General features: G+C 55.8%; 1 protein-coding gene across 1 annotated transcript; it reads right to left on the bottom strand.

The window, feature by feature from the left end:
* Positions 1-1335: 1335 nt before the first annotated feature.
* Positions 1336-13222, bottom strand: LOC119096470 (glycylpeptide N-tetradecanoyltransferase 1). Its single transcript, XM_037219384.1, has 11 exons — positions 12936-13222; positions 10313-10539; positions 8807-8931; positions 8055-8146; positions 7351-7467; positions 6768-6938; positions 5825-6005; positions 5496-5613; positions 4726-4871; positions 3538-3675; positions 1336-2637 (listed from the first exon to the last, which is right to left on the bottom strand). The coding sequence occupies exons 1-11, from the start codon at positions 13031-13033 to the stop codon at positions 2617-2619; spliced, it is 1434 nt and encodes a 477-aa protein (XP_037075279.1). The 5' UTR covers positions 13034-13222; the 3' UTR covers positions 1336-2616.
* Positions 13223-14695: the final 1473 nt, after the last annotated feature.

The raw sequence follows: 14695 nt of genomic DNA, 5'->3' as shown, positions 1-14695 counted from the left end.
TACGCGACACCAGTCGTTCCGAAAGAGTGTTGAAGCTCGTGCAACAGAGTACATGGTTGACGCTGGTGAACGTCGAGGAGAAGTCTGTGTGGATGGCGTCAGTCTGTTCGCTTCGGGCGATTGAGCTCCAGCAGTGCACATGAAACCAGGAGAGGTTGGTGATGTAGGATCGTCTTGGAAGACAACAGTATTGGGGTGATGGTATGACTAGAAGGCACGCAGGTAGGCTATCACGAACGACCTTATCTAAAATCTTCAAGCAAATTGGCAGCAGTGATACACGTCGATAATTATCAGGTGACTTTCTCGAGCCTTTTTGATGCACCGGAACCACATTAGCCTATTTCCACACGGTGGGAAATATGCCGGATCTAACTGATAATTGCATATCATTTGGATCGGTACAGACAGCTCATCGGCACCCTCTCGCAAGATCCTGGCTCTTAGTCCATCAGGACCACAGGCCTTATGCGTACACAGACCGCGTAACAGCTGTGCTATCCGACCATACGGCACGGTAAAGCAGTTTAGCCCGGGTGCATCGGACAGTGGCGGGTCGGCATAATCCTGACTGTAGGGTCACCAAACTTTTTGGAAAAACACTCATTTAGGCAGTTGGCCCGCCCCACATCACCCTTGCACACATTGCCGTTATATTCGAGAACAGGGGAAACATGCGCGGACGATTTCAAATATTTCACAAATGACCAGTACCGTTTAGGATTGTCCTTAAAGTCACGCACCAATCCAGTCAAGTATCCGCGATACCTGGAGTTAGCCACAGATTTGAAAACAGGTCGAGCGGTGCGGTGATCGGCTATGTTCTCAGCGGTACGGTCGGTCTCGTAGGCCTCTTGAAGGCTGACACATGGATGCTCAGAAGACAAGCAACAAAACTTCCAAAAAACTTCCCGCCAGTTTGACGCCGGCGCTGCCACATTCTTTGCCCCATGCGACGATCGATTTTGACGATGGGCATTGTTGCCAGATGACCGGCACTGTTGGCTATGTTTGCCAGACCCGTAGCCAATCAGTTTCGAGCAATTACACTCGCGATTTGGAAGAGCAAACGCTACCCTAGTGGACCTTTCAGTCAGCGGATCTACCATGGAAGCCAGTCTGGTGTTTCCAATGCATTGCCCATATCCATTTACACGGGTTTCTAAGGGTGTTACGATTGCCGAGTGGCTCCCAAGACTCCGTGACCCCAGACTGATATCCACCCGTTGCTGATTGATGGCCATCTACTGTCGTCACCCCAGCAGCATCACAAGACGTGCGGCCTCTTCCGGCGGCCGCCTTTCCCCCCTCAGGCCAGTTGTCACCACAGTTCGATGTGTGCACTCGAGTGTATTCGTACCATTCACGCCTGTACAAAACGCCAGTGTCCCCGGCTCAATGCACTCACAATATACATACGCAAGCAGTGGCGTCGGGCGCGGCGGGCAGGGCAGGCGGGTGTGGCGAGGCGGCCGAGACACTCTGGGGCCATCGCATGCCGCGGGGTGCGCCGTCTTTTCCGAGGACGAGCGCGGACATGCCGCACGGAGGAGGACGGCGTGTCTCGCGGCGGGTGGGGACCGGAGTGCCATCAGAGCACGCCCATGGCGCGGTACTCCGATCTCGACCCGTGACGTCAGCCGTCCCTCTTCCCCTCCGCGGCCGCAGATGTCAGCCTCAGTTCGAGGAGGCCAGTGGGCAAGAAGCGAGCGCGTGGTCGATTCGCAAGCCGACGCATCCCACCACGAGTGTGGGAATATACGTCAAAAAGGGACATGGAGATGGCGTAGCATCTCCACTGAAAACTTGATAAAACAGCTCACAGACCATACTCTGTGCGAGTGGATCCACAACACCGGCAAGGGACTTGTTCCTGTGATTTAGAGACCAAAATAAAACCATGCCAATTTTTCAAAGCACGTATAAGCAGTGGCCCAGCCACGACCTGCCGGACTGGGAGACCGGATTTTGGTAGGATATACCAGGGGTAGGGGGGGGGGGGCACGACCGCTGGTATGGCGCAGTTATCAGAATGTACAGACTAGATCACCACAGCGAATGTTCAAGAAATGCCGTCCGCGACACAAGCGGACTGCGCCACGGCTGACGCCATGGGCCTCTGCGGCGTCCCAAGCCAGCCATCTGCGCGCCGCGCCTGCCCGGGGCGTCACAGCCGGACGCGACGCCGCCCCGGACGCCCTCACCGGGCGCGCCGACCCCGCGCCCCTCCGTCCAGTCCATACGCAGAATAACAAGTCGCCAAGCACACCACGCAGACGGGTAAATAGTACCTCACCGCGCGGCGCCAACCCGCAGTTCCCTGCGTACAGAACACAAAAACCGCGCACCAGTCAACAGACGGCCGGCGCTGTCGGACGGCAGGCCTCTAGCTCCGGGCGGGGCGAGCGACGCCTGCGCCGGCTCTTTGGAGCGGCTGCTGCCGGATGCCGGCCGACCCGTGCCCCCCAGGGGTATGGCGTGCGCCGACGGTCTGCACACGCTGAGACGGGCCGCGCCGGCCACACGTGGCGTTCGTTTCCGGCGACAGGTGGCGCTGCCGGCGTACTGGTTCGGCCATCAGGCGATAGGTGGCAGCACCAACAGACGCCGGGGAAACTATTGCAGCACAAGGCCAATCTGAAAACGAAAGGCACGGTGGGTTTAGAGCTGAACAAAAACCAGCGAAGCAAAAATGAAAAGAAATATAATATCCGATAGTAACATGCAACACGCACCCAATACTCAGTCTCCACTCAACATGGCGGAAAAAGTATCCATGCACCATTGCTTAGTGAGCATAACAAGCATTGAGTTTCGATATCCAACCGGGTGCGACATGTCTCGTCAGTCAACACACCCGACTGAAAAGCTGTGTTTATCCCCGCCGCCAGAAGGTTTACTTAACGGCGAAGAGGCTATGCTAGCAGCAAGTACACCATTGAATGAGCATCCATTCTGTACTGAAGGTGGCACATGTAATAGTTGCGATGACACCTTACTTGCAGCTCAACATGTAACCCAAACGAGCCGACGCTTCAATTCGAGAACGTAGCGATAACATGATATTTCGTTGTCCTTTTAACACATGGCTCTACATCCCCTAGTGTACTTGGGGCCTTTTGTACTGGCAGTGTGTCCAAGGCGCACCCCGATCCGAAAATCTTTATTTGCGATTGCGTCTAGTTTTCTTCCCTCTCACCACTAAATTACTGAACGCCTACTATCGATATTCTCATGGATGACAACGACTGCCAGTCACATTAATCTCATGCCACGAAAACCCCAACACAAGCTAACCACCAGATTTTTGGCAGCTCCTGCCCAATGGCCCCACCCGGCCCGGCAGGCTTGTTAACAAACGACCAGAGATGTAAGCCCACAAGGACATTTCATCTCACGACATTCCATCTCACAACCACATTTCATGGCCTTAGCATTTCGCCCTTTGCCAATCGAAATTTCGGCCAGCAGCAAAGCACACCCGCCTTTCCAGTTCAAACCCCAACCAGAGTTCTTCGGGAAGCCCGCCCCAATCACCTGCTTGGGCTCCATGCTAGGGCACTTCCAATTATAGAGGTAGTACTGCAGATTGCCATCGCCGATGCCGAACTTCAGCGGCTCCAGGAACGTCTTGTTCTCCATCAGGTCCAGGGCGTTGAACACGTCAAAGCCCTCCTGTCGGCGGGGCGTCCCAGAAAGCGATAGATTTCCTTCACATTGCGGTAGCGTAATGACTGCAAGCAGTACAGGCGGGACACCCAGCGTCTACGATCGTCTGCGCTGCATGACTCACACAGGCCTCCGAGTGACAGAGCCGACGCAATGACACTCACGTGGGATGCACGGCGGTGATGCGCGCTGCACATTGTTGCGAAATATACAGAGCATGTCATCTGCTAGTATACATGAAAACTAAAAGACGCTGAACTATACTGAGGCTAACTATACTATACTTTACCCTGCGACTGCCTCAAAACCTCCCAATACAAGTTCTTACGTAGCTGGCTAGCCATTCCAGTCACGTTTCTTCAAAGCCAACATCAAGCTCAATGAAAGCCGCTTAATTGCTCCCACGGCCAAGGTCACAGCCACTGCAGTCCAATCTCGCATTGTTCCCTGCAAGTCATCCTGTCCAATTCGTCGCAGCAGCTTCCGGCGCCGCCACGCGGCGCTGCGTCACTGATGACGTCAGCACGAGGGGGGGGGGCGGGGCCGCAGCTCCAAAACAACCGGACAACATTCATGCCCCGGTGGCGGAAGAACGCAAACGCGTTCGTTATCTCTGCTTTCGGCCCCAACTGGCCGATAGCGACCGACCTCTGACCTCCGGGACACGCGCAGCAGGAGCCGCTTCTCCGACCAAGGACACGGCCACTGAGCGGTCTGACCGGCACGGCCCTGGCAGAGACGGCTCTGCCCACTCCGCCCAGGTCAGCGGGCCACAAGGCTGAGGCGGTACGGCACACCGGGCCGTACGGCCGCCACAAGAAGCACCGGCTTATCCGCACGCGCGCGCGGGCTGTCCAGTCCGTCGCGTCTCGCAACCTGCCTCAGTGGACGGGCTCACATTTGGACGAAGCCGTTTAGGTAAACACGACAAAAAACACCAGGGGCCAGCGTTGCTCCTAAACAATGGCCAGCTCACCGCTGCAGTCGGAGCTACACCATTTCTCGGACACAGGCGCCGGAAGCGCCTCGGTTTAACGGCGCGCACGGCTCGCTCACGTTTTTAGCTGTGATGAGAGCGTCTCGCATTAGCTGCAGCAGCGGCGTGCTGCCGCCGACGTTGTAGAACGAGTAGGCCGCCATCAGCTGCTTGTGCGTCGCGTGGTGCATGATGGTGGACGGCAGGCTGTAGAAGCTGACGAAGTCTGCGGCGGTGGACACGGGCCGCGCGTCACCACGTGCGCCGCGTTGGGACACAGCCAGGCAGCAGCGCGCACGAGGTGAGGCGACGGACCTCCGAGCGCGCCGCCGCCACCGCAGGCCATGGAGCCGTTGGTGGGGGAGTAACATGAGCACAAGAATGTTGCCGACGACTTACCAGATCCGTGCTTCACTCGTCCCCATCGCAACCTTAGCGGCCACAGTCCTTCGCACCTCGAAACAACTACTTTCTCGCCGGCCATGTTGCCGTCCAAACATTCAATCGTCTTGGAAACATCTAACTAGCGATGTAAGCGGCGAGCTTGACAACGCGCATCAGTTTGGCAACAGCTGTGAAGCTTATGACATGTTTGATTTGGGAAAGGTTCGACTTGACACGGTCCTTCTTTCCTTCCTTTCGGCGGCAGCACGAGTCTGGCTACTCGCCGGAATCATCAACGGCCCAAAGTCCGCCGCCTCCCCAGGCCCCGCGTCCAGACTCCGCCGCCTTCCCAGGCCCCGCGTCCAGAGTCCGCCGCCTCCCCAGGCCCCGCGTCCAGTCCGCCGCCTCCCCGGGCCCGGCGCCGTCGGCCGGCAGCGGCACCGTCCACTCCGCCCGGCGGCCGTACCTGTGATCTCTCCCTCCTTCTCCACCACGTAGCTGTCCACGATGGTCGGCCGCGGCGTGAACCAGTGCCGAAATTCAGCCTCGTCGAAGTGCGGCGCCAGGTCGAACTGGCTCAGGTACTGCCGGGCAGCAGGGAGGTACGGTTGGCGGCAGCAGCAGCAGCAGTAGCAGCAGAAGCAGCGGCAACAGCGGCGGGGGCGATGGCGGCGACAGCGGCGCATACACGGGGCCACGCTAGGCTGCCGCGTCCCGACACGGCAACTCGGCCGGCGCGCGGGGCGCAGAGCGGGGCGCTCCACGCTGCGCGCCTCGCCTCCGCGCGCGACTCACGTGGTTGAGCAGCTTCATGGTCTGCGGCACGTCGGCCTCCTCGAGCCGGCGGAAGCCGTCGGTGACCGTCTCGGACGGCAGCCGGTGCAGCTTCAGCGTCCGCTGCATGGTCATGTTGCGCGACAGCTGGCTGAACTTCACCTCAATCAGCTTCTTGGGGTTCAGCGAGCGGTGCCAGTACCTGGTGGGGCGCGAGGGCAGGGGCCCGGTGTCAGAAGTTTGGCGAGGCGCGCCGGCTCGCCGCACTCCGGCAGCCAGCCCACCGGAGGCACTCCCGGCAGCCAGCCCACCGGAGGCACTCCCAGTAGTCAGCCCACCGGAGGCACTCCCGGCAGTCAGCCCACCAGAGGTACTCCCGGCAGTCAGACAACCCGGGGACTCCAATAGCCAGCCAACCGGGGGGGGGGGGGGGGGGGGCGGGGGACCCCGGCGTGGCTACAGTATGACTGCACACAGCATAGTTCACGGCGTGGTGATCGCCACCACGCGCACCATCAAGTTATGGTGGTGGCAGAGGACGCTGAGTTTTAGTCGGCCAGGTGGTTTCCGGCAGGGGAATATTTTTCAGTTTGCGTATCTACGCTCACAAAACGTTTCTTCATGTTTCTCCACAATGTTCACAGAAATTTTCACCGTGGTACAGCATACATCAGTGCAAGGGGCCAGCAAAGCCCGTATCTTACCCCTCCCTCCCCTAGATCCACTCAGACTCCAAACGCCCCATTCAGCCTCCCAAAATTTCCCCAACAGGGAGCGATGACATGTCAACCTAGCATCTACTAAACCTGGCCAATACAGTCCGGCCTCGCGTGGCAGCCCATTGGTTCCGCAGCGGCCAACTCGATTCACAAACATCTATCGCCAATTCCAGACACCTGGTAGCCTCCCACGCCCCTGCGGCGCCCCCCTCCCCCACCACCACGCGGGCGGCCGCGGGTCTCACCTGCACGTGCCGACCGGCTTCGGGAGCACAACGCCGGCCGTGTAGACCGCCTGGAACACACCCGTCTTGTTGACCCGCCGCGTGATCTCCTTGATGAGCACGGGCGCCACGCGCTTGGAGCGCAGCTTCTTGTGCACGCACAGGAAGTTGACCTCGACCATACGCTGCTCCCTGTGAGACGGGACGGCAAGGGCAAAGGTCACGGACTGTGCTCACGGCGGTCACACTGAGCTCGCGGCCGGCTCACAGACGTCACGACAGTCACAAGCAGGCTGGCGTCACGCTCCGTTCACAAGGGGTCACGACCCGCACACTCTGAGGTCACCGCTGACCGACCAGCTTGAGGCTCGGTCCAACACGCTCAGAGTGCGCCAAAGTCTTTACTTTGAAACATGGTAATAGCGGCTTATCCATGCACGCCGGCACTTAGATCCGCCGCGTCTCCCCGCTTCCGTGCAAGCAAGGCATGCGATGTTTCACAGGGGGGATCAAACCGAGATCTATCGCTGCAAAGTAACACATGCCAACCTCCCCAGCACGGACGGATCAAAGGTCAGTCGAACGCCCTCCGGCCGGCTCTCACCGCTTGTAGATGTGGATGGTGGCCGGGATGGCGGAGATGAAGCCGACCAGCTTCCTGGACTTGGTGACGCGGACGCCGCAGTGCCAGTCGGTCTGCCAGCCGGGAGGGCGTAGCGCCCTGCGGCGGAGCGCGCACACCGATCACGCACAGCCCCTCCGCTGGCGACTGTTGGTGACTGTCTTCCCGTTCCAGTCGGGATTCACGAGCACGACGGGAGCCATCCAATGATAACATGGCTCCATCTCGTGCAAGCACGACTTCAGGCAACGTCTCACCAGCAAGCCCTCCGCTCACTCAACATATCCACCATGACCGTGGGCAAGCCATGTGCACATCCCCCCTGGTCGCTCGTTCACGCTCTACCCTACGCCGCCGCAGCGTCCCGTCTGTTGGAGCCGACCGCGTGCATCAGCCACGAGTGGGCTGAAGTGGCACCTGGCGGGTCCCAGCTCCCGCACATACCCTCGGGTGGGGTCGCTGCGCAGGCTGAGCCTCTGAGCACTCCCTGGTGCGCGTGGTCACGCCCCGCCGCTATCCCCTCTCCTTCGCCCCATAACCCTCTGAACTTGCCACCAATAGCTGAAATGGCTTTACTTAAACACCCCGGTGCGCTGCCTCCAAGAGCGACGGGGGCAGAGGGGACAAGAGCGAGCAGCACACGGCCGCCGCGGCCGCCGCCGAAGGACCAGGTCGGCCCGCCTCACCAATCGAGGAAGGTGGGCGAGTAGTCGAAGCGGAACATGTTGTCGTCGTCCTCGACGTAGTTGTTGGTCAGCAGCGTGTACAGCTCCTTCAGCTGCCGCAGACAAGCGTGTTAGGCACGACGCGGGGAACCGTCTGCGGGCACACACTAGCACAATACCGTTGATTTTCGTCCACCACACGAAACAAGTATAGTGACAAGGATACTTCGCGAGTTGAGAAACGAACATGTCCCAGTGTATGTAGACAATTCAGACACTTGCTTTTCCTGTTTTATCATCATGTTCGTGTTTAAGTCGAGCTTTGCAAACTCTGGGGCGCGCCGAGTACTGCTGTCTCCAGGAAAAGTTAACGTCTTGTCGGAAGACGAACGGGTAGACATCTTATCATGTTGGAAACATCTTATCAGATGTTCTCAACCTGATCCCATATCTTTTGATTATCATAACAATGATTACTGGGCTGGTTCTGTGAATCCAGCTCCAGCGATAATTTCATCGCATCCCACCTAGCTGTTGCGCAGTTTGAGGAGCGCTGACAATGTCAAGGTTTCGAAACACCCGGAAACTTTCAACGGCCAGTGCCGCATGGCAACGTTCCTCCACCGACACCAACAAAGTACGGCAAGCCAGCCCACACAGGTCTGGGGCTCCCGGCTGTAACTCGTGCCTCTCCGCACCACACAGTTCCCCCCCGCGGCCGTGACGCCAGCCGCGGGGCCGGCAGGCTGCGCGGCCGGCCCACCGGCGCCCACCTGCTCGGGGTCGTCCAGGTCGAGCGTGTCCCACTGGAAGCCGTCGGGCAGGGAGTAGGGCTCGGCGCGCACCTCGCTCACGGCCTTGTCCGCCTCCAGCGGCTCATTCCCCGACGTCGTCTCTTCTGTTGGCGCCGAGAGCGGGCGGTGGAGGCGGCGGACAGACGCGACGCGGCACATGCCACCCATGGGAGGGGGTGGGGGAGGGGGGGGGGGGGGAGGGAGAGGTGCGGAGGCGAAGAGAAGCAGTGGGAGCGACGGGACAGCTGGGCAGTGGTGATGGAAGATCGGGAGTCTCGGGCTGGGCAGTGGTGATGACAGATGGGGAGTCTCGAGCTGGAAAATGGTGATGACAGATCGGGAGTTTCGGGCTGAGCAGTGGTGATGGCAGATCGGGAGTCTCGGGCTGGGCAGTGGTGATGGCAGATCGGGGGCCTCGGGCTGGGAAGTGGTGATGGCAGATTAGGGGCCTCGGGCTGGGAAGTGGTGATGTCAGATCGGGAGTCTCGGGCTGGGAAGTTGTGATGGCAGATTGGGGGCCTCGGGCTCGGAAGTGGTGATGTCAGATCGGGAGTCTCGGGCTGGGCAGTAATGATGACAGATCGGGGCCTCGGGCTGGGCATTGGTGATGGCAGATCGGAGGTTCAGGGCTGGGAAGTGGTGATGACAGATCCGGGGCCTCGGGCTGGGAAGTGATGGCAGATCGGGGGCGTTGGACTGGGCAGTGGTGATGGCAGATCGGGGGCCTCGGGTTGGGCAGTGGTGATGGCGGATCGGGAGTCTCGGGCTGGGAAACGATATCCGCTCGGGGGCCTCGGGCTGGGAAGTGGTGATCGAGAGTCTCGGGCTGAGTAATGGTGATAACAGATCGAGGCCTCGGGCTGGGAAGTGGTGATGGCAGATCGGGGGCCTCGGGCTGGGCAGTGATGATGACAGATCGGGAGGCTTCGTCCGGCAATGACGTTGATCCGTTCACACGATTATGGCCAATGGCGACAGCGGAGGTAACGTCGCTATCGCCGGTCAATGCATAACATCTGAAGCATCTATCACACTCTCATAGAACCTTTGTCGTCAGCGCGCGCTACTGACATACACGACGGGCCGGCGGTACTTCCGTTTAATGCGCAGAAGCGAAAAATGATTAAAAATGGAAAATTACCAACGAAAAGAAGCATTAACCAACACTTGCTGGGACGAGTTGACTTCTAAACACAAATTTTTTATCAAACATGCTCGAACATGAAATCGGCACCAACCGAAATGAAACCGTACATGAAAGTGGGCATACTGCCTGGTTGCAGTTCGAAAGGAATAGGCTTATCTGGTATACATTGATTTGCTACGGGACACCCAGATTGATTTCACCACGGATATTTACTTCTCTCACAGTCTGGCCAGAGAGAAACAGAAAAACTGCTGAGTTCCCGCCGATCAACAACCTCTGACCCCAGCGGTTGGAGTAAACAACACAGACTGCATACAGGCATCCCGGACCTCACTTACCCCCTATCTTCAGCACAGGCTGCGTCTCCCAGAACTGGTACTTTTTCCGCCTAGCCTCCTCCGACGTCTTGGCCGGGCCCTGGTGCTGGCTCGGCCCGGAAGGCGAGAACATCTCCATGGCCTTCTGCAGGTCTATCAGGTTCTTCATTGGGTTGGCACGCTGCTGTTTGGTCACGACCCCGTCGGCGCCTTTGTGTTCAGCGGGGTTCTTGCCCTTCTTCCACTTCCTGTTGCCCGAAAAAAAAACGTGACCTCCGTGACCTCGGAATCAAAGCGGACCCGAAAAAAATGTCCGACAGAATAACAAAGTTCTTTGAAAACGTTGGCGGGCAACAGCGGCTTTTAGCAAAGTCTTCGTCTTCGCACAACATCGGTATGATCCATCAATGCTCCGGGGCCATCGCACGCCGGGATTCGCCCCCCCCCCCCCCCCCCCTCCGGGGAGCGCGTGACTGACCAGCCAGCCACCCGTGCAGGCAGCCCCACCGCAGCGTGCGCCGCCACAGAACACACGAGACCGCCCGCGGCGGTGACTCATCGGAGGAAGCCCACGCGGGGCCTGCACCGACCCACTCCCCAGCACCCGCCCCATGGTGACGGCTCATCGCGGCTGCCAGCGTCTGGCCGGCGCGCAGCGCGTGCACCGGTGGCCTAACACGTCTGGCCGCGATCGTTCGACACCACGGGCCCGACGAGACGCCGACCAGCGTAACACTGCAGCGCTGGCGATGGCTTGCTGAGGGCAGGCCTTCACAAGCAATGCCTGAGATGGGCCTGCTTTACGCTGATTTGCGCTAATTTCTCGCTGCTCTGTGAGTAATGTGGTGGTTAATGGTGGTGTAGTCAGTAATGTGGCCTGCTTATCTTCAGGGTGATTAGGATGACTCAACTCTGGCCAATCATAATTCTAGGTATCATACACAATATCATGATCTAGCACAACAAAAACATTAATAGAATGACTGCATGCTGCCTAAATGCTATATTCAGCACTATAATCAACCACAAATTGAGTCCAATCTTAATTGTTCCAGCTCACTGTTGTGCAAGCATGATAGGCTGACATGGGGTGGGGTGTTATGCTGCTTTAATTCCAAGGCAATGTGATGTAATCCCACCCCTATGATCAAAATTGGTAGTACATGTTGTAAACTGGTACTTTGATATATGCAGTTTCATGGTAAAAGGAAAAAGATGATATAATACCAGCCCATGAAGCTTCTTACTACTGTAGTGGCAATCAAGAACATGCCCTTTGAGATGACCCAGTGATGTCATGAGACACATCCACTGACTGGCATAATATCATGCAACATTGCCCAAATGCATCACTACCTAAACACATAAGATGCATTTTGCTAGAGTGATGTGCTACCAGCACTTGTTTAGCATGTTATAGGCATGCCTTCAGGCAATACCCACAGGTACAAACTGTTTTGTTCACTCATACACTTAAACACTGAACTTCTTTATGAGTGGTACATCTTACACTAGCATCAGAAGGGTTTCTGAATAGGATTCTAACACACAAGTTGAAGGTCTGCACTAGTGATACCCAAGTTTAATAAGGGCACAAGGCAACTGAAAAACAAAGCCCCAACCATGCTGATGATCACTCATTCCAGTAATTTCACAAATCTCAGACAACTTGCCATCAACATAAATTAGACAAAGATAGAATATTGTTCAGAAAAGCACTCCCATCTGGCATGTTCACATGTTGGCGATGTTTTCGCCAGTTAACCCTCTGGTCATTGTCTGGTGTTATAGCATCCAGAGAGGGACTGGATGATTTGTCTTTCAGCCACATATGTCACAATACAAATTCTTTCCTAGAAATTGCTCAGATTCAAACCTTTGTCTGCATGTATTGACATATACCCTGTACGCATAACAACTGACAGCAACCAGAGATACCTGGCCAAAACACTGAGTACATACTAACATACTGGACATGGACAACAGTCCACACAATTATCTGTGATTCTAATCTCTCATCTCAATACTTTTAGAAGACTATAGATTAAATAATTTACAACACATATGGACTACACACCTATCACTGATAAAATTGTGGCCTAGTTGTCACTATCACCAGTTTCAATTGAAAAGTGATTATGATCACTATTTTTGGGATGCAGATTGATTCAGTCATTTTGTAACCAAGCAACTAAGGACTCCCTCAGTAATCACCAAATGGCATGCATCATAGTACAAAGTGGTAGAACTGTATAAACATTTTTAATAAAAAATCATGTAAAAATCCAGCACAATTTGACCTAGCTGAGTTTGATGTACATGAGCATAAAGCCCAATGCACAGATGTTGGGTAAAAATCTGACACAGTGGATAGATTTGCTGCAGAATGGTGCTACCAAAGTATGCTACTATGGTCCTACACCTCATGCTGGATATTTCTGCTTGGAATCTGCTTTCACACAGCATAATGCAAAAAGTGCTTCCAAAATGTCACAATTAACATTCTTACAAAACATTCTGTCGATCATACATGCAGAGGCAATAGGAACAGACCACTATACTAACATTGATTCAAGACATATTCAAGATTCAATTGAAGATTGTCATTGCTCTGTCAACAGAGCAATGACAGCAAAAAACTTACTTGCCACCACTGACTTTCCCATTAGTAGTCGCTGCTGACGCTGAGGCCTCAGACTTCTGGGCTTCAGAACCTTCTGCACGCTCCTCACTGGCATCCATCTTGAGCTACGAAACTTTCGGCACTGGTCAAAAACCAGGGTTATAGACTCTGGATGCTTGTAAATCAAGCACACTCGTCAAAGCCTGTCCAAATCAACCGAACCGAAAGATCCTTTAATTGAAAACCACCTAAAAGTTGATTTCACAGCCCCTAACCACCAGAGCCCCAATTCACGGACCCTCTCCGCGCTGCCGACGCCTGGGAAATGTTTATAATGGCGCGCACGCTCTCCATAAACGTCTATACATTGCTACCATATTCTGTGCGCTCGATTAATATAAATTTTATTTTGGATGCCTCCATGCAATATTTTGTCCCTCTTCTTGCGCTCGCGACCATAGAAGTCGTTCACATATAACGATGGAGGAGGAAGCGGGAGGAATGGGAACAGAACCAAAGCGTAAGCAGGGGAGGAGTCAGGGGCGCAGGTAGCAAGCGCAAGGGGCACGCGCCTCCGTTTGTCACGAGAGGACAAAAGGACCGCCCAGTACCGACGATTCAGGGCCAGATTGGATTGCCCAAAAGGACTAACTGGAGATCGTATTAAGGGACACTGGCCAAAGAGCAGGGCCATCAACTATCCGACAGAGGGTCTCTTGCACCGATCGGGGTCCATTGGAACGATGAGGGTCTTTTTGTCGGTCAGATACTATCAATACCGAACGGTCGGCTCAGAATCGGTCTGGGCGCTGGGGGCCTATTTCCGAAGCAGAACAAGGTCGAGACCTGCGATTATCACTGAGGGCCTCTCGCATTGGTCGGGACCACTGAGAAGATGAGGGCCACTGCACCGGTCAAGGGCCCACAGTGCCAACCAAGAATCCTGTGATGACAAGGGTCCGTGGTTCGGTCATGACACATTTGATCAGGGACGAGTCCAGAGAGGGGGGCACGGGGTCATGCCCCCCCCCCTTCCGGACACCAAAGGTGTCCAAGGGCTCCGGAGAAGCCCAAAGCCAGCCAAAAATATTCAGTTAAAAACACACACAAAACGCAACACAACTGGACGCCTTTGAACTTCCAGGCAACCAAGAACGGTCACAAGCGAAAGTGAAGGACCCAAGGGTAGAGAAAAATAATTATTGTCTGATTAAGCGGGTGGTGATTGGGAGATTCTAAGCCTCATTGCGCTGTCCAGGGACCCTATCCTATTTCCGGGGATCTTCAAGCCCATTCGCAGGTTCAATCCTATCGTTAAGGAACCTTCCACGTTGCTCTCGATTCCTTTGCATTTGCTCAGAGGACCCTGCGTTGTTGCTGGGCCCTTTCTGCTAGCGTGCGGGGTCGCTCTTGTCAATCAGGGGCTTTTCACAGGTTCTTCGCATGCGCCTGAAAGGCTCTGTATGCTAAAGCCGGGGGCCAAATGTTCACCTGCCGGGATATTTTCGGTTATTCACAGGGCCCTTGCCGTTGGTCTCGGTTAACCTACCGACACACTCGCGATATGCCCATGGACCCTCTATATTGGTCTAGGGCCCTTCCAATTCTCTGTTGCTTGCTTAGGGCTCCACGCTTTTGTCGGGGGCCCAATTGTTAACCTGCTTGGGCACACTCGGTCTTTCGTGGCGCTCAATCAAAATTGGGTCTTGGGTACTTTCTTTTTTAATGGAGGGCCCTACACACTTGTCGGGCCCCCATCTGTTAACCTGCTTGGGCACGCT

The sequence above is a fragment of the Pollicipes pollicipes genome, unplaced genomic scaffold (assembly GCF_011947565.3).
Source record: "Pollicipes pollicipes isolate AB1234 unplaced genomic scaffold, Ppol_2.1 Scaffold_4295;HRSCAF=5057_pilon_pilon_pilon, whole genome shotgun sequence".
Classification (NCBI taxonomy): Eukaryota; Metazoa; Arthropoda; class Thecostraca; order Pollicipedomorpha; family Pollicipedidae; genus Pollicipes; species Pollicipes pollicipes.
Note: the sequence above shows the minus strand (reverse complement) of the source record. Positions and strands in the feature narration are given on the sequence as shown.